The sequence below is a fragment of the Drosophila bipectinata genome, chromosome 3R (assembly GCF_030179905.1).
Source record: "Drosophila bipectinata strain 14024-0381.07 chromosome 3R, DbipHiC1v2, whole genome shotgun sequence".
NCBI classification, from domain to species: Eukaryota; Metazoa; Arthropoda; class Insecta; order Diptera; family Drosophilidae; genus Drosophila; species Drosophila bipectinata.
Window position 1 is genome coordinate 26578123 of NC_091739.1, and position 17768 is coordinate 26595890.

The window sequence follows — 17768 nt, forward strand, 5'->3', positions numbered from 1 at the left end:
CCCCTTAACAAAGGATGCCGACCAGCTGCAGGCCAAAAAGTTATAAAAGCCCCTCAGAAATTCGAGAATCCACAAATCCGCGATCATAACTCACTCAGTTGGCTTTGATTTATTTGGGGCATGCTCGAATTAGCATACAATTAGAGCAAATGCGCATTGCGCTTGCGTTTCGGTTTATGCAATTTATGAAATATTTATGCCGGATCAGGGATATATCCCTAGCATTATGCAAATTGCACAAACTACAATGTAACTCACTGTATCCGCATTAAAATTAACCATAAGCCAGCCAGTCCGCATTGGATGGCCGCATAAATATATATTGTAGTTTTTCTTTTCCAATTTTTTTTCCTATTTTCTATTATTATTGTTTTTTTTAAACAATTTTTTTTTTGGGAAAGTTTACTGCTACACAGCGGGCTTTTTGGTGACCGTTAAATGCCATTAACCAGACGATGCCGCGGCATTGGCAGTGGCATTGTTGTTGACCGCTTGCCGTTCGGCAGCCGCCGAGGAAAATGAAGCAGGTGCGCAATTGTCAATTTTCCTGCTTGCTGGCCACCGAAGGATGTTGTTGGGGAGCGAGCGAGAAGGCGGCAGGCCAACAAAGGAAACAATCAATGCCACGGAAAACTATCTCCCTGCCACAACCCAAGAAGGTGGAATGCTCTGAAAAAAGTTTAATAGTAAGAGATTAATATTCATTCATGAGATACACATTATGTCAGACCATCCTCCTCGGAATAAAGCATTAAAAATTAAATTTCCAAAAAAAAGTAAATTGTAAATCTTGTAATAATGTATACTACCCCTTCGTAAATAAAGTGTATTTCTGCAACTTGGTTTGTCTCATTTTTTGTGTATTTTCTACACAGTTTTTCTTTTTATCAGTTGCATATCGACTTGACGTAGACATAGTAAGTAGCTTTTGTTGCTGCTTCTCCTGCTGCTGCGGCTGGTGCGGCAGCCGGCTGTGATTATTATGATTGTCCAGTGAAGCATGGAGGATGGCTTTGGCCAAGCCGGCTTTGGGGTATTGTCATGATTTATGGCCTTTTTCCCCAGCGTTGCAGATAGAAAGGGAGAGGCATAGCCAGATAGAAAGAGAGCGACCGAACTTGGCGCTTGTTCTACGATCTGTTGCTGGGAGATATCTCTATATGTGGCTCACATGTGTCCAAGATGTGCCGGCCAATAATAATAATAATAATTTGCTTGATTTATGATTTGGTTTTGTGACACCAATTTGGCATGTGCCCCCCAGCCGAACAGTCGATTCTCCCTCGAGGAGATGCAGATTCTCCGGAAAAAGTCCGCATCTTGTTGAGTTTCTTTCTCCGAAATGAAGATCTTGCTGCGAAGCTTAAAAGATCTCGATGAGCAGTTGACGGCATTTTAGCTGTCATTGGCGTGATAGCCCGTTCGCGACAATCTGGTTAATTATGGACAAATTCTTTCATTATAAACAAAGGTAAAAAACGCTCTTAAGTCGGCGCTTATTGTCAGCTTTCTATGTCAACATTTGAGGCAGCGGCAGCAGGCAAAAACGCACATAAATACATATGCCATAAAAATATCAAATATAATTGCGTGTGTCGTGCCACTTGAGAAGCTGTCGCCTTTTCTAAGCGCTATTTCACAATGCTCGTTATCGCAATGTCGCCGATGAATTCCGATTCCAGAGATCGTAATTTATGTTGACACAGGCTTATGACGCAAATCGAGAAATTCAAACATCTGATGGGTTCCCAATCCCATCTTCCATCCCCCAGGCGACAAATCTATTCCGTTCCCATTGAAAAAGGCCAGACTTGCATTGGGCCTGGCTAATTTCCGCTGCATGCTAATTAAAAATGCCTTTGGCAACATGGTCTTCACATGACTCCGGGCAATTTGCACTGCCAAGGCATCGATGGTGGTTCTTGGATCCCTACAAAGAGGAAAGGGAAACAACCAACTGCACAAGAAAAAAATTCGATATCCTTTTTTTAAATATAAGTGAGGAGAAACTAGAATTTATATTCAAAAATGTATAGGTTTTTTAAAAAATGTTCAAATACATAATTCTAAGTGTATCTTCTAGTTTACGTATTTTTTTTCTGTGTTAGTTCTAGCAAGGCACATGCTCTGGATCTGTCCCCAGGCATAGACCATTTCGTTATGGTTTAAATGAGCAATTTAACAAGCAGACAGCACCGGCTGCCCTGCCACATAATGCGGCAAATGCTCCACGTTGCAGTTGCTGGTGGCTGGAAGTTGCCGCCGCCGTCGCTGATGTTGCTGATGCTGCTGCTGCTGCTCCATGTGGAGTAAGAGATCAAAGATAGAAATCTCGGCAAGAAGCGGCAGACAGTGGCAGGCTGAAGCTAGTAAGCTGGCGGAGCACCGCTGGCGGCTCCATCGGTTAGGGTTATTGCTTGTTGTTGTCGTCGACTTAATAGCGGCGCTTGCCCCTTGTTGCTTCTATTGCTGTAGCTGCTGCTGCTGTTGCACTTGAAATTGAATCTGAAGGAAAATCGTGCACATTCTGAGGCGACACCGAGATGCGGAAACGGCAGCACAACAAGCACAGAAGCCGTTAGTTAAACTGCTGCTGCTGCTGCAATTGCTGCAACTGTTGCTGCCGGCGGCCAACGTCCAAGTGCAGCTGCAATCCCGATTCAGTTGCAGTTGCAGTCCTCCCTTCGAACCCTGGCTGTCATAAAAGCTGGCCGGTATATTTTGAGGCATATTAATTATTTCTTTTTTTTTTTTTATTCCGGCCTTTTGTTGTCGCTGTTGTCGATGTTGTTGGTGGTGCAGTTGCTGCTGCTGCTGTGATGTTGCTGGTGTTGTTGCTCGTGAGGATGTGCTTGGGCTGGGCCTGCAGCTGCCCGCCAGCGATTTTTGACAGAGATTTTTTTTAGCTGGCCCCAAATCGTGGCCGGCAAAAAGCAGCCCCAGCACCAGCAATGAAATTTTTTGGTACATGTTATTGTCCATGTCCCAGGTTCAGGTCCGCCGCTGTTGCCATTGCTTGTGCCTATTGCTGTAGCTATGGCTGTGTTGCTGTACCACCGCCACCCATGGCGGGTTCAATCGGGTTTCGTTACAGTTTTACTATAAGCTCTACATTGTTGATCCGCCGGGTGGGTCTTGCAAGGGGGACTTCGGACTCCGGAGCTGAGGGGATTTGGGGCTGGGAGGTGAAGAAGGGTTGGGTACGGTCTGTCTAGTTGTCTTTTAGCGTTTGGCATTTTCAATTTCATGTTTTGTTGCTGTTGCCGTTCGTATTGCTGGATTTCTTTGAAGCACGATAAGCATTTCTCCTGAATTCGCTTCGTTGAGGGCGTGTGCGACCGAATGGAATAAAAAATACAAAAAAACTCCAACGAAAAAATCACAGTTACATCAAATTGTTAATTCGTTTCATTTTGCACTGTCTACGATTCGCCGACTCCAGTATCCAGCATCTCAGCAACTCTCATGGCTACCGTGGCCCCAAGCACTGGCCAAAAGCAGCATCTACAGCAGCAACAGAAATAACAACAGCAACTTGCGGTGAGGTCAATTGAAATAGTGCAGAAAATCAATTGACAACGTTTTTTGTCGCGTTGTTGGCGGTGCTCCCCTTGTTGCCTATTGCCCATTTCCTCAACTTGTTGCCACCGAATTCGTTCTGGCCTGGATCAAAATAAGAAACAAAGCCAAATAAATAAAACTGAAAGCATTTCAATTGTCGCATTAACGATGGTCGATCTATTAGCCAGGCCCTGACAACATGATTGGAAGGGAAAAGCATGGAGATCACGCCCAGATAGATGCCAATCTATTTTAAGAGTGAAGCCAATGCATTTGACAATATTTGCATATCATTATTGGTAGCTCAGATCATGTGGAACCTACCCAGAGTTTTTAGAACATCTATGTACAAGCGGCATAAGATGAAACAATGCAGGAAATCTTTTAAACTTGATTTTCAACTAGCTTTAAACTTATTTATAATTAAAATGACTATAAGTATATAATTTTTATTTAATGCCCAATGCAAGATTAAGCTCTTAACTTATTTTGACATCCATGGGAACTCCAAACATCTAAACATCTAGATTTGTAGATTTCAGATTCAAGATGCCAGGTTCTAGTCGTATAAAATGCTAAAGATATTACAGGTAAACACATACAAATTCAATTAATTCCCTCGAAACCATTAACATTCTGATCGGTTGCAGCTGATAAAGTGCACTTTCAACGTCGTCTGGAAATTGGTGTGCTCAATCAGTCAGCCTGGTCTGGCGAGAGATTCCACTTTTCCCATTGCCAAAACCCAGCCGACTGGCCCGCCCACTCTTGCCACTGTTTTGGCCACGAAAGCCCGGCTCAGTTGTGCTGTGTGGTTATTGTTTTTTAGTCTTCCTGCCAGTGACTAAATTATGAGCGAGTAAATTTTGCCGCTGACTAAATGGAAGTCGGCAGATGTGCCACGAAATTTTCTCATAAATAAAGGCAAGCGGAGCAGCCACAGTGTGTGTGCGAGAGAAATTGGCAAAGAAAGCGAGGCAATTGCTGATGGCCAAACCACCAACGAACCCACAACGACTGAGCCACCCATCACCCACCCACCAACATAGACCGTTTTAATTAAGCCGCCATGCAAATGAGCTGCAACTGGTTTTTTGGTCAGGATGGCAGATGGCCGTTGATAGGAAAGGGGCGCTGGGGGACAGGCTGGAGGAGGCCCGGCACCGGGTTGGGGGCGTCTCTAGATCGGACTCGGCTGTGCGATTAATTGCGCTGAAATTGGCGCGGAATTTCCATGCAAATGCGGGACAAGTGAAAGCCGCATCCACAGCCGGTGGCTTCTTTATTTCCCCCTCCATTGCTGATAGCGATCGATGGAGGATCACTGCAGCCCCCTCATTCCCGACTCCATTATCCACTATATGGTCTGAATATTGGAGCGTTGGCAGGGCCCCAGCTGAGGCCCAGCAGATCAGAATAATATCAATAGCACAACGGGAACAACAACCGCCATCTGCGACACTTTGACAAACTTGTTCAACAACAAGATATGGATGCTGCACTGAAAGTAAATTATTTTTCAAATATTACGTATTGTTTAATGAATTTTATATATATTTCTATGATAAATTATATAAATAATATTGTGATAGTTTTATTGCTCCAATTTTAAATATAAATCAAATAAATAAATATCCTCAGTGCTTATGTGTTAGACTGGGCTAGTCAACGCTCTTCTGTCGGTTGGCAAACGCGTTAGATTAATTTCCAAAGGCTGTCATTAAAATTCCAGCGCAATGCAATTTATATGCCACACACATGCCAATGCGGCTTAGGCCAGGTCTCGGGCATTAGGCAATTTTTAATAAAAACAGCTTCATATTTATGATATCAGAATATGGGCGAGAAAACGAGAAAATGCACGGCAACAGACTTTGGGCCAGACCACGCGCCGCTCGTTAGTGCAGATTTTCAGAGGAGGAGAAGAAGGTTGCGGAGGCGAGGTGGTGCCCCGGTGGACTCCAGGAGACAACATCATCATCAGCAGCGACGGACTGCCACTCGGCCGAGTCTGTTGAAATTTGCATGACAAACTCAAACTCATCCATCAATCACGGAGTCGAACTCCAGTTCGAGTGGTGCTCAGATTTTTGTTTTTGTGTGGCCAAGTTGCAGTTGCATTTAGCAGCTGCTGGAAACTCGTTAGGACCTCTTGGCAGGCAAAACAATTTCACTTTTAATTACACATACAACGGCCGGCTAATCCCTCAAGCCGATTTTATATAATGAATATATTCCATTGACAGCGGGAGTTGGTTTACGGATTTTTAACCCATTGACTGTTAGTTTTAATTTGACTAATAGGATATTAAAAGAAAAATTTATATAGGATTGATAAGAGAACTTATTTAAGTATAAGAGCACTATAAATATTTTTTTGTGGATTTTGTTTTTAACTGTTTTAATGGGTTAAACCCAGACTTGGGGTAGCTCCGCTTAGCACAAATTTTCACTTGTCTTTTGCATAATTTAGACAAGTTGAATAGGCGATGGAGCGATGGGGCTATGGAGCCATGGAGCCCGAGGCAGAAACACGGGCGGCGCCGTAAAATCAATTTGCAGCCACGCACTGCGTTATCACAGTGCGAGCGGGATGCGTAGCGCCACCTGTCGTCGCTCGTTAGCGTCATCGTAAATAATTTCGCATCCTCTCGCATTTCTTGCTTCTCAAGTGTATCTTGCGGTTCCCCAGTTCCCCCCCAGTGGCATGGTGTTTTTTAAGGCTGTTGCAAGACCTATGCAAATTTATGACTGTCAGCAGATCATGGACGGAGGTTTGCAGCATTTCCTCGTTGCTGCTGCTGGTGCTGGTGCTGCTGCCAAGTGATAACAAAATGACCATAATGGCCATTAGGGGCAGTTGCCTGGCTTAGATGCCTTTTGTTGCCGAACGAACACACGAACTGTGTCCCAAGTCCATGTCCCACTGTGCCACGAAATGTATTTTCTGCTTTTCTATTTTCCGCAAGGAAAACCAAAACAAGGCACCCAACAGCAAAGCGAAAAAACCAAAAAAATAATTGTAAATCGCTAGATTTATGACCAAAAACACAGCCACGAATTATGACGCTGGCCACAGGTGGAAATCGCATGCTGATTTCAACTTGATTTGCTTGCCATATAATTGCAAATTGTATTTGTTTAAACACGTACCCGAGCTGTTGGTGCACCATGAGCCGTGTGTGTTGTTGGCCGATGGCAGTGCTCTCGGTGCTCCCAGGAGTACCAGAAATTGCATGTTGCTGGTGTGTCCACGGATCTTTTGTTTCTTGTTGCTAGTTGTTTGTGCAGCTCCACGCCCACATGGTGAAAAAAAACACAACTCGACAAGCTTCGAGACAACTTTGAACGATTGCTTGACGTGTTTTCTTTCGTCCAAAATCACTGGCAACAGCTTCCCAAGGCATCCCAAAGTGGCATCAAGAGTGTGTTAATAACTAATTATTTTTTATTAATTTTTAAGATTTTAGTTTTATAATGAAATAATGCAGGCACTGCGAAAGGGATTCTTATCTGGAAAACAAGAAAATAATCGCATTTCGTGCACATTTATTGATGCCCCATTTGGTGAAAGAATGTTCTTCGAAATCGGGGAATACTATGAGCAATAAATAAAATTCAATTGGCTTGTAATCACAAGCTTTAGGAGCTTTAGTTAAGTATCTCTATAAATAAAGTTACCCGTTGGCAGCGATCAACTTCAACTGGGTTTTTATTATGTTTCTGGGACTATTCTCATTTAGAGCCTCCGCTCCTATTTCCATAAACGTTGACCTCGGGCACACTTTAATAGGGAAAATAATATTGCATTTCTACTGATCTGGGCGAATCTAAATTACTTTAAGTATCCCATTTCGAAGTATCCTCGGCTACCGCGTTTCTCATTCGCCTGTGATTGCTCTTGAAAGTTTTTTATAACTTTAGGTGGACCAAAAAAAAGAAAAGACGTCTTCAAATTATGAGTGGAATCAGCTTCCGCATAACTGCAGCTGCGACCTCAAATGCAGGAGTCCAGTTCTGTCCAGGAGAAGACATTTCGAGAATAGCATCCAATTTCGCCCCGGGACATTTGCCACGTGCGTGCTCCACATCTTCTTCGTTTTGATTTGAATTTCTTCTTTTTTTGGCCAAAAGGTGCCAATGTGGCAAATGTTTTGTGCTTAACATTTTTATGGCTGCCATAAGTTGGCCAGAGTGTGGTAAATACTGCAGTTGCCACTGCCACTGGCCAGGAGCAACTAACTGACCGCAGGCCGTACCTATGGCCATGCGAACCGGATCGTGTCTTGACACTTGAGGTATCGGTTTCATTAGCGAAATGTTTCCGTAAGAATGCCAAAAGGTCGCAATTGAAGCCATTTACAAGACGATTGCCAAGCCATGGCCATATATGTGTAGCTATTGGCATTGGCCGTGGCGGTGGCAAAGCCGGGGCAGTGGCATCTCTTGTCGTTTAATATATATTTCGTGTATTGGGTTTCGCGATATTATCCTAGTCCGACATCTCAGTCGATTTGTTTGGCCCCTGCTATTCAATAAATTTATCAAATTGAAAAATGTGCAATCGAAATCAAATCAAAGCTCGGCTCTGGACTGGCCATAGAGGAGTGTGTTGATTTTTATGGAATTGTTGGGGAAACAATTCGGCAAATCGCTTTGCAATCAGCAGCCTCGGATTAAGCCCAGACCAGTCGCATTTGGTTAACCCTGCTGCTTGGTTACACTCAAAGAAAACATTATATAATATACAACCCAGAATTAGAATGATTTAAATAGGGACCTCTCATTTTATACCATTTACCTGCCTTGCCTATGTTATTGGAGATGTATGGGAATTGAAATATTAAGTTTGATAAACAATTATATTCCCCGTGTAGTGGTATCCCATACAAACGACTTGTGACAAAATGACGAAATTTATGTTACCTTTTTTGCATCGGCAAAGTGCAAACCGTTGCAGATTTCCAAAGGGGCGGGCAAGTGGGCAGTCTGTCAGCAACAAATGCAAAGCGCCAAAAACTGCGACACTTTGTATAAATTGTGTTGAAAACAGCAGCAGCAGCCGGAACAGGAGCGGGAAGGGGCAAAGAAGCGGGAGCGGCAACAGCTCTAAGCCAACTCCGTCTGTCCAAGGCAATTTCAGTCTCAACCCGGCCGACTGGCGATCCGGCGATCGGTGCTGGCCACACCCCCTCGGGCAAATGCAACAAATTATTGTCATCAATTTTTAGATGCAAAGCTCGAGGAGTGACATTTATTGAAGCATGGCTGGAGCAACGGCAGGGGCCCCTGGCCAGGCTTTCAGTCTCAGTTGACTTCGGTTCAGTTCAGTTCGGGTCCAGGACGTGATTGCTCCACATTGCAGGCGGCTGGTAATGTTGATGATGATTATAGGCATAGTCCGGCATGGTTATGCTTCAGACAGAACTGCGAGAAACTTTCAAGTCTTGCGATTTCATCTTTATTTAAATTTTCACTTTTATTTACTTAGACAATATGCCTATTTTGCCAGTGTATTCCCGTTTAGGCAGTTCCTGGCCTGTTAGGAATGACACGTCCATTGCTGATTGCTAGGAAACGATGGCAACAAGTGGCCATCGGCTTCCCATCCACTTAAATGAGTTTTTCGCTGGGAGTATTCATGGGTCTTATATTTGGCTGTGTTTTTTGGTTTCTTGTTTTACTTTTGTTTCAGAGTTTTCAGTTTCTGGCGGCAATTGCTTCATTAGCAGCTTTAGCCAAAAAGTAAAAGCCAAAAAGTTATGACCATATTTGTGCTAAATTATGAGGCCCTTTCATAAATCAGGCAGTCGGGCAGCGGCGACCTAGCGAAAAATGCCAACCAGTGCTTAGTGTGGCACCATTAGCAACATTGCTATGGCCGGCCTAGAAAATCGGGAAAACTCTCGCAAATGGTCAGCGGCGGAAAATTTACATTGTGCTGGGACGTGGACAATTGCAAGTGCTCGACTTACTTTAAACTATGCCATTTATCATATGCGAAAATATTTTGTCAGTCCGCTTTTGGCCTTTTTACCATTTTGCCATTTTCACCATTTCCATTTGGCCATCTTTCGCTTTTCAATGCGACCAGGCCAGATCGGGCCTGGCCCGTTTGCAGTCGTTGTCTTGAGCTGGTCGTTACATGGCGGGAACCGTCCCCAAAAAGGCTACCGTTTTCGGCGAGGGAGTTGGGAGGTAGGATTCGTGGAAAGGCTACAGTTGGCTCGTGCATGTCTCGTGGCCAGTAACAATAACCGAATAACTGAACTGGACAACAAAAGCCCCCAAAAAATTGTCGGATGTACTATCACTTGCATTACGGTTCGAGTTGTAGATTTTTGCCATGAACACGTTTACATATGAGTTACCTTCCTGGGGCAGTGTCTGCGCCAAATGCTGCCGAACAAATGGAACGGGGCCATGATCTCTGGCTGAGCGGCCCAGGAAGACCTGTAGACCTCAAAAACAATTACCAGGTTGCCAGTGTCAGTGCTCGTATTAGTTCCAGGAGTAAGGACACTCCAGGCATCAAAATGTGGGTCGTTCAACTGAGTTTCATGGCTGGGTTGAATGCAAATGAGTTATCGCTTTTACGAGAGACACTAGTCATAAAAAATATGGCTCTTTCAAAACTTAAAATATTGTTAGAATAAGAAGAGCCAAAATTTTATTATTTTCCTGGACTAACTCTGTTGCAATTTTCAGTATTCGTGTATTTTAACTGTGTTAAGTAAAATTATGGCATTGCAAAAGATTAAAATACAAGAATGCCCTGAGGCACTTATGAACTTTGGGGCTTTTCTTGGTAAATTGACATCTCGGGTTGCGTATAACCCGACCAGCCAATTAAGACTCTACGTGACCTCCAGACCAAAAAACAAAACTGCAGATAAAGGCTGATGGGACGACACAAAAAAAAACGAAATAATAATAAAACCAACAAGATTCGGTGCCCTGCCATCTTAAGCTTTCCATGCTGCCAATCTTTGTGTGCTGGAACCGCGAGATACTCGGTATGTGCAGCTAATTGACCGGCCGGCGATGATGCACTTCATCAAAAAATGAAAAAATACCAAAAAAAGCAGAAGCCACAATCAGAAATGACAAATCCAAAAAAGAGCGTCTGAGTGAGACTCACTCAAGTGGCGGGGCATTACGTCAACGTCAACTTGATTTGGCGGACAACGAGTTGGTTGCGGCGGAGTCTCCAGCTAGTGAGGACTCCAGGGAGAGGAGTAGCTCTGGAGGCTGGGGACAGAAGGCGGAGGCGGGGCTGAGTGCGGGTCAAGTGCTGACGCATCAGCCAAATCCAGTGGAGTGCACCATAACATATACATAAATGCTTGAAAAATATAATGAGCGGAGTAGTGGATTCGGCTTTTTTGTTTTTTTTTTCTGATGGCATTGTTGTTGGTATGGATTTTATTATTGTTGTTATTTCCAGCATCATTAAGAGCGATCATCTGTCAGGCCGATTGGCGCATAAACGAGATTTCTGCCTCGTTTGAGAATCGCCTGCTTTTCTATGACGACTTATTATTTAAATTTGTGACTATACTAAATTAATCAACTATGAAAATTTAACTTCAGATTGAGCCGAAAACACCCTTATTTAGCAGATAAAGGACATATTCCTTCCTAAGAATATAGTCTTCTAAGTTTTTATTCATCGATCTTAAAATCGTTAAAATTATTCCACTCAGAAGACTTTGAAGAGGGAATAACAAAAAAATTCCTAAAAATATTTGACGATATATGTAAAAAATATATTGTCCCTAGATTTTTATGCAGATTGGTGGAGAAACGATCTACAAATCGTTTGAGGTATTCTGCTCAAGAACCGGATGGAAATTGGTCAAGATATGGGTATCGCTGGGGGCCAAATGGGTCATCCATGCAGTTTTGACCATTTTTCAGGGGTTTCCCCAGAAAATTTGACGAAAAATCTAAAAAATATATTGTTTCTAGATTTTGATGCAAATTAATGGAGAATCGATCTACAAATCGTTTGAGGTATTTCGCTCAAGAATCGGATGCAAATTGGTCAAGATATGGGTATCGCTGGGTGCCAAATAGGTCATCCATGCAGTTTTGACCATTTTTCAGGGTATCCCCCAGAAAATTTAACGAAAAATCTAAAAAATATATTGTTTCTAGATTTTGATGCAAATTAATGGAGAATCGATCTACAAATCGTTTGAGGTATTCCGCTCAAGAATCGGATGGAAATTGGTCAAGATATGGGTATCGCTGGTGGCCAAATAGGTCATCCATGCAGTTTTGACAATTTTTTAAGGGTATCCCCCAGAAAATTTGACGTAAAAACGAGAAAATATTTTGTCCCTAGATTTTGACGCAAATTGATGGAGAATCGATCAACAAATCGTTTGAGGTATTCCGCTCAAGAATCGGATGCAAATTGGTCAAGATATGGGTATCGCTGGGTGCCAAATAGGTCATCCATGCAGTTTTGACCATTTTTCAGGGTATCCCCCAGAAAATTTGACGAAAAATCTAAAATATATATTGTTTCTAGATTTTGATGCAAATTAATGGAGAATCGATCTAAAAATCTTTTGAGGTATTCCGCTCAAGAATCGGATGGAAATTGGTCAAGATATGGGTATCGCTGGGGGACAAATTGGTCATCCATGCAGTTTTGACCATTTTTCAGGGGTACCCCACAGAAAATTTGACGAAAAATCAAAAAATATATTGTCCCTAGGTTTTGATGAAAATTGATGGCGAATCGATCTAGAAATAGTTTTAGCTATTCCTCTCAAGAATCGGATGGAAATTGGCCAAGATATAGCTATAGCTGGGGGCCAAATCGTTTAATTTAGCCGTGGCTGTGGGATCTGTAGGTGGAAGATTCATCATACGGATCATCATACTATCTATAAAAAACCGCATTCTACATATTTTTTGTTTTAGTTAAATTAAAACATGCAACTAACGAGCAAAAACTTGTAATCATACAAAAAATGGGACACCTGAAACCTGGGTCTTGTCTAATGAGTCAGAGGGTGGCTCCAACACCTTCTTCCCTTGGGACAAGCTAATTGCCACTTAAAAATCAGAATAAAAGGTGGAGTAGGGAATATGATGCGACATTCAACATGGAGCGGGCTTATTTGCTAGTCATAGTAGTTCTTCTAGGTACTGAAACGATACATTCCTCCTATCGTTGGTTGCTGTACGAACTAAAAAGTGAACTTAATTTGGAATATGTTGTGTTACTGGGAAAGAGCGAACCATTTTTGCAGGAGCTTCTTTGGCAGCTGCCAGTTCCCATAATAAAAATGGATAAAGAACCGGAAACTAAATCATCCCTCGGAATACACCATTCCCACAAGTTTCTTACCATTGCTTTTTTGGAAGAAACTGTGGACGAGTGCCTGCACCTCCTTTATTCAACTTTGAAAATGCTAAACACTCAACCTGTGCTTTTGGTTGTAAAATACTCGAATATTCGAATTTATTCAATTCTGGAGTGGTGCTGGCAGCATAAACTACTAAATGTCTTAGTTATTGATCCGGACTTTCAGGTAAGATTTGGTTCTAAAGGGATTAAAATTGAAAAAATTATATATTGTTAAAGGTTCGCGAACCGGGGATTTCTTTTTCGTTGAGAACTTCGAGCTTGCCTCCGCCAAAGTAGATAGGTTATCATTTAATAATCCCGGGCTAGTGGAGGTTTCATCTGTTTCAGTTGTTGCAGGCGCCTTTGTTAAATCAACTATAAAATTATTTATTTCTGCTGTTACTGTCATTGCTTTCGTCAATTTTGATATGGGATTTGGATTTATTTTCCCACTTGAAGGTTTAGTAGGATAATGTTTTTTGTTTGAAATTGGTTGAGTAGTTGGTTCGGCGGATGATGGTGAAAATTCCTCCTCTATCGTGAAGCTAGTTATTGATTTATTTTTATATATCTTAGTTGGCAAGGCGCCTAAAATTTCCAATGGATTAAGCTCTTCAGATGAATTTTGCAGTTCTGCTTCGTCATCCAAGAGAGCTTGACAGATTTCAATGCATTCACTTTTTCTTACAAATCGATTGGGATTTCCGCCGCAGCCACTATAAACGAATTCTACGCAACGATTGCTAGTAGAATCAAAGGCAAACATATTGTAATGGCCATTACAGGGTCCGGAATTGGCCATAAACGAACATTTTTCTATTAATAGATGATCATTTTGATTTTAAGTTCTGTTAAAAATAAATAACTTACCTTGGCGAAAAGGTTGAGAAAAACTTAGCAAAAAAGTCTGCATAAAAAGCAAAAGACCTAGAGTTAGTTTCATAATTTTTAGAAAGAAAATTTTCATCTGTATTATATATTTGTGAATTATACATCACACGACTTGTTTGATGTTTATTTTCAGGACTCTATGATTGTCTACGGGTATACACCCTTTCCGATATTTCAATTTATTGAGCGGCGCCTGCAAAACAATACCATTATTTTCGAACAACGTCTTTGGAATCTCAATGGATATAAGTTGCCAGTTGTTGTGGGTGGATCTTCGCCCAGGTTGATTGTTTATCGTGGAATGAATGGAGAGTTGATATATTCGGGAATGGTTGGTAACCTAATGAAATGCTTTGAGCAGCGATTTAATTGCAAGCTAGTCCAACCATATCCCTTCGACGAGTCAGCTATTCCACCTGCCCAAGAACTTCTAGGATTCGTGCGAAATGGGAGCGCACAGTTCGCGTTGGCAGCGATATATCCAAAGTTTCCGTATAATGGCTATAGTTATCCCATTGAACTGATGAGTTGGTGCTTGATGATGCCAGTGCCGGCAGAAGTACCTCACAGTCACCTGTACACAATGGTCTTTCATCCCTCTGCTTTTTGGCTGATTATTGGTGGTTTAATACTAATCTCATTGACTTTATCACTTGCGCTGCGACTTCACGGATATCGGGTTAATGTCAGTGAATTTTTCCTGCACACTAGTTGCTTCAGAGGGATACTCTCTCAGCCGTTTTACGAGGTCCTTAGGGCACCAACTTTGGTCAGAGGTATCTACCTACTTATTTGCATACTTGGCATCCTGATCACCGCCTGGTACAACTCGTACTTCTCTACCTTTGTCACCAGTCCACCACTACTCCCTCCATTTACAAGTTACGAGAGCATAAAAAACTCCCACGTGAAGGTTGTAGTTTGGACACCAGAGTACCAGGTGCTCATCCGAATGGCCGAGAGCTTGGAAAAGTACTCGGCGATCTTTCAATTCCAAGAAAGTTACAAGGAGTTCCTGCTGCTACGCGACTCTTTTGACACACGTTACGGATATATGATGCCGCTGGAGAAGTGGTCTTTGGTCAAGGAACAACAGAAGGTATTTAGTTCACCATTGTTCACCCTGCGAGAGGACTTGTGCTTCTACCACACAGTTCCCATTGTGTTTCCCATAGCGGAAAATTCGGTATTCCGGGAGCCATTGCAGCAGTTGATTCTGGATGTCACGGCCACGGGTCTTCTGGATCGTTGGCACGACATGGCCTTCACGGACATGATTAAGGCCGGCCAGTTAAGCCTGGTGGATCGCGGAAAGCCCAAGGAGTTTCGAGCTATGAAGCTACAGGACTTGGACCAGATTTTGATAGCTGGTGGATTGCTACTGGGCCTGGCCACTATAGTATTTGTGTTAGAAGTGGTTTGGTTTTGGCGCAAGAAAATCTCAAGCTCTGTACTATCACGTTTTAATGTTAGAGCCTAAATAAAACATATCTACTTACCGCATGCCTATTAACCTAATAGGAAATACACAAAATTGGTGATAATTTTTCTATCATTAAGCTTGTCCTCGCTGTTGTCCGGCTGAGGTTACATCAGTGTTTTTCCTTGTTATCCCAAGGGTATAGTTTTTTACAATTTTGGTTGCCTTTTTTGCGCCCGGGACTTGTTAACATGTCCGGCTAATTGGAATTAACCATTAGCGGCGTTCATTAGCAACCCTTTAAATGTGCAGCCGCATCAATCAGTGTCATGCAGTTGTCCCTCAACCATCGTGATGGATTGTCCTAAGTGGATACTAGGCGGCCTCTGCCTGATTAGCTGGGCCAGTGCCTCCACGTTAATTGAAATACTCGGCAGGATAAGGCAGGAGTTGGACTTTGAATACATGCTGCTCCTAAAGAACAGAAACAATACTCTTACAGATGGAACTTGGAATGAAAGTACTTTGCCAAAAGATCTAATGGAAGAGTTGTCTGTTCCTGTTGTCCAACTGGATGAACAAGCTACTTATTTTTTTTTTAATAACACAAACAATCGTGTAATATCCCTTGTTCTTCTGGACAATAGCAATATGGATGATCATAGAGATTTGTTGAAAGCTTTGGTTTTGAATCTAAGGCATATGACCACAACCAGAGTAATGTTTTTAATACAAATGCCAAGGGCCAGTGAAACGATGTTGTACGAATTGTTTTCCAACTGCTGGAAAATGAGATTGCTAAACGTAATGGCTCTTTTTGGAGATTATGAGGTATGGAAAAATAAATTTACACCAAATAACTTTACATATCTGAGAAAAATATTTCATTTTAGCTTACGAAGACCTTCTACGGCTATTCCCCTTTCCCAACCCTGCGGATTGAGGAAAGCCTTTTTGAAATATCCGAAAAATCTGTCACTTTTTATCCTGATCGTCTAAGAGACTTACAGGGCTTTCAGTTGCCGGTGATCATTGGCGGCACTGCTCCTCGCATTATTCCCTACTACGACAAGAAGAGACAGATTGTTTATGACGGAACTGTGGGGCACTTCATGATGGCCTTCCAGCAAAGGTACAATTGCAGCTTTGTCCAGCCTCTGATATCCAAAAACCCTCTTGAATTTGCGCCTTCAATGCAAACAGTGAGAGCAGTTCGCAATAATTCCGTGGAGATGTCAATGTCTCTGACTTTTCCACCTGTGTTCCCTCCATTCGGATTTAGCTATCCCTACGAGCAACTAAACTGGTGCCTTATGATGCCCCTGGAAGCTGATGTACCACCTTTGGAGTACTACACCAGAGTCTTTGAGCTGGCTGCCTTTTTGTTGACCTTGGGCGTTTTGGTCATAATATCCTGCCTTCTAGCTAGTTCTATGTGGCTTCACGGTTATCCGATTGCCTCCACTGAGTTCGTCCTGCATGACAGCTGCCTGAGAGGAGTGCTGGGACAGTCATTTGTGGAGGTGCTAAAGGCTCCTACTCTAGTTCGTGGAATTTACCTGGAGATTTGCGTGCTGGGCATCCTGATTACGGCCTGGTACAATTCATACTTTTCAAGCTATGTGACTACTGCACCGAAGCAACCCGAATTCCGCAGTTACGACGACATTTTGGCATCTAGGATGAAAGTGGTGGCTTGGAAGCCAGAATACGCGGAGCTTTTCGGACGACTCTTAGAGTTTCGCAAATACGAGCCGATGTTTTATGTAGAACCAGACTTTAGTAAGTATCTCGCTCTTCGGGACTCGTTGGATACTAGGTACGGCTACATGATCCCCAACGGTCGATGGCTGCTGATTAAGGAGCAGCAGAAGATTTTCTCCAGACCTTTGTTTCGCATGCGCGATGACTTTTGCTTCTATAACAACATACCCTTTGGATTTCCCATAAACGAGAACTCTGTTTTCATGGAGCCTGTTCTCAGGTTGATAATGGTACTGGCCGAGTCGGGATTGTCCTTTCACTGGATGGAGACTGCATTTTTGGAGATGATCCAAGCAGGGGAGATGCATTTCCTGGATTTAAGTCAGAGAAGAGAGTTTCGAGCTATGCAGGCCCAAGACCTTCAGTATATTTGGTATGGTTTTGGTTTTATGGCAGTGTTTTCAAGTATTGTGTGGATTTTGGAAAATATCTGCTACAGACTTAGAGGCAAGACCCATTTATTAAAATAACTTATGTTTTGGAGAAAAAAATGAAACATAAAATATGTAACTTTTTATTTAAAATCTCTTTTATATATTAATGCTTAATTATTAATTAAACTTTCTCAAATGGAATAGCCAGGCTGGGGTCAGGTCTCTCCCATTTAAGAATAAACGAGCTCTAAAATAAATGAATATTTTGTTTAACATCAAGGGCTTTTAACGAAGGCAGATCATTTTTTACGACTGTTGTTATCCAGCTGCATTATGGTTATTTGTCTAGCCATCAATGATGACTTTCCTTTCGGGTTGCCTTTGCTGCGCT

General features: G+C 42.5%; 2 protein-coding genes across 2 annotated transcripts; both read left to right on the forward strand.

Annotated features, from left to right (window-relative positions):
- Positions 1 to 12683: 12683 nt before the first annotated feature.
- On the forward strand, positions 12684 to 15299 carry Ir94d (Ionotropic receptor 94d). The gene is made up of 2 exons (XM_017236058.2): positions 12684 to 13112; positions 13953 to 15299. The coding sequence occupies exons 1-2, from the start codon at positions 12684 to 12686 to the stop codon at positions 15297 to 15299; spliced, it is 1776 nt and encodes a 591-aa protein (XP_017091547.2).
- Positions 15300 to 15593: 294 nt separating this feature from the next.
- On the forward strand, positions 15594 to 17473 carry Ir94e (Ionotropic receptor 94e). The gene is made up of 2 exons (XM_017236059.2): positions 15594 to 16070; positions 16133 to 17473. Exons 1-2 carry the CDS (start codon positions 15594 to 15596, stop codon positions 17471 to 17473), a joined length of 1818 nt encoding a protein of 605 aa, XP_017091548.2.
- Positions 17474 to 17768: the final 295 nt, after the last annotated feature.

Bases quoted from the DNA above. Each gene is read 5' to 3' on its own strand.
- Ir94d (XM_017236058.2), top strand. From the start codon at position 12,684: ATGGAGCGGGCTTATTTGCTAGTCATAGTAGTTCTTCTAGGTACTGAA. The intron at 13,113-13,952 runs GTAAGATTTGGT...GTTTATTTTCAG, and splicing joins TTATTGATCCGGACTTTCAG to GACTCTATGATTGTCTACGG.
- Ir94e (XM_017236059.2), top strand. From the start codon at position 15,594: ATGGATTGTCCTAAGTGGATACTAGGCGGCCTCTGCCTGATTAGCTGG. The intron at 16,071-16,132 runs GTATGGAAAAAT...ATTTCATTTTAG, and splicing joins CTCTTTTTGGAGATTATGAG to CTTACGAAGACCTTCTACGG.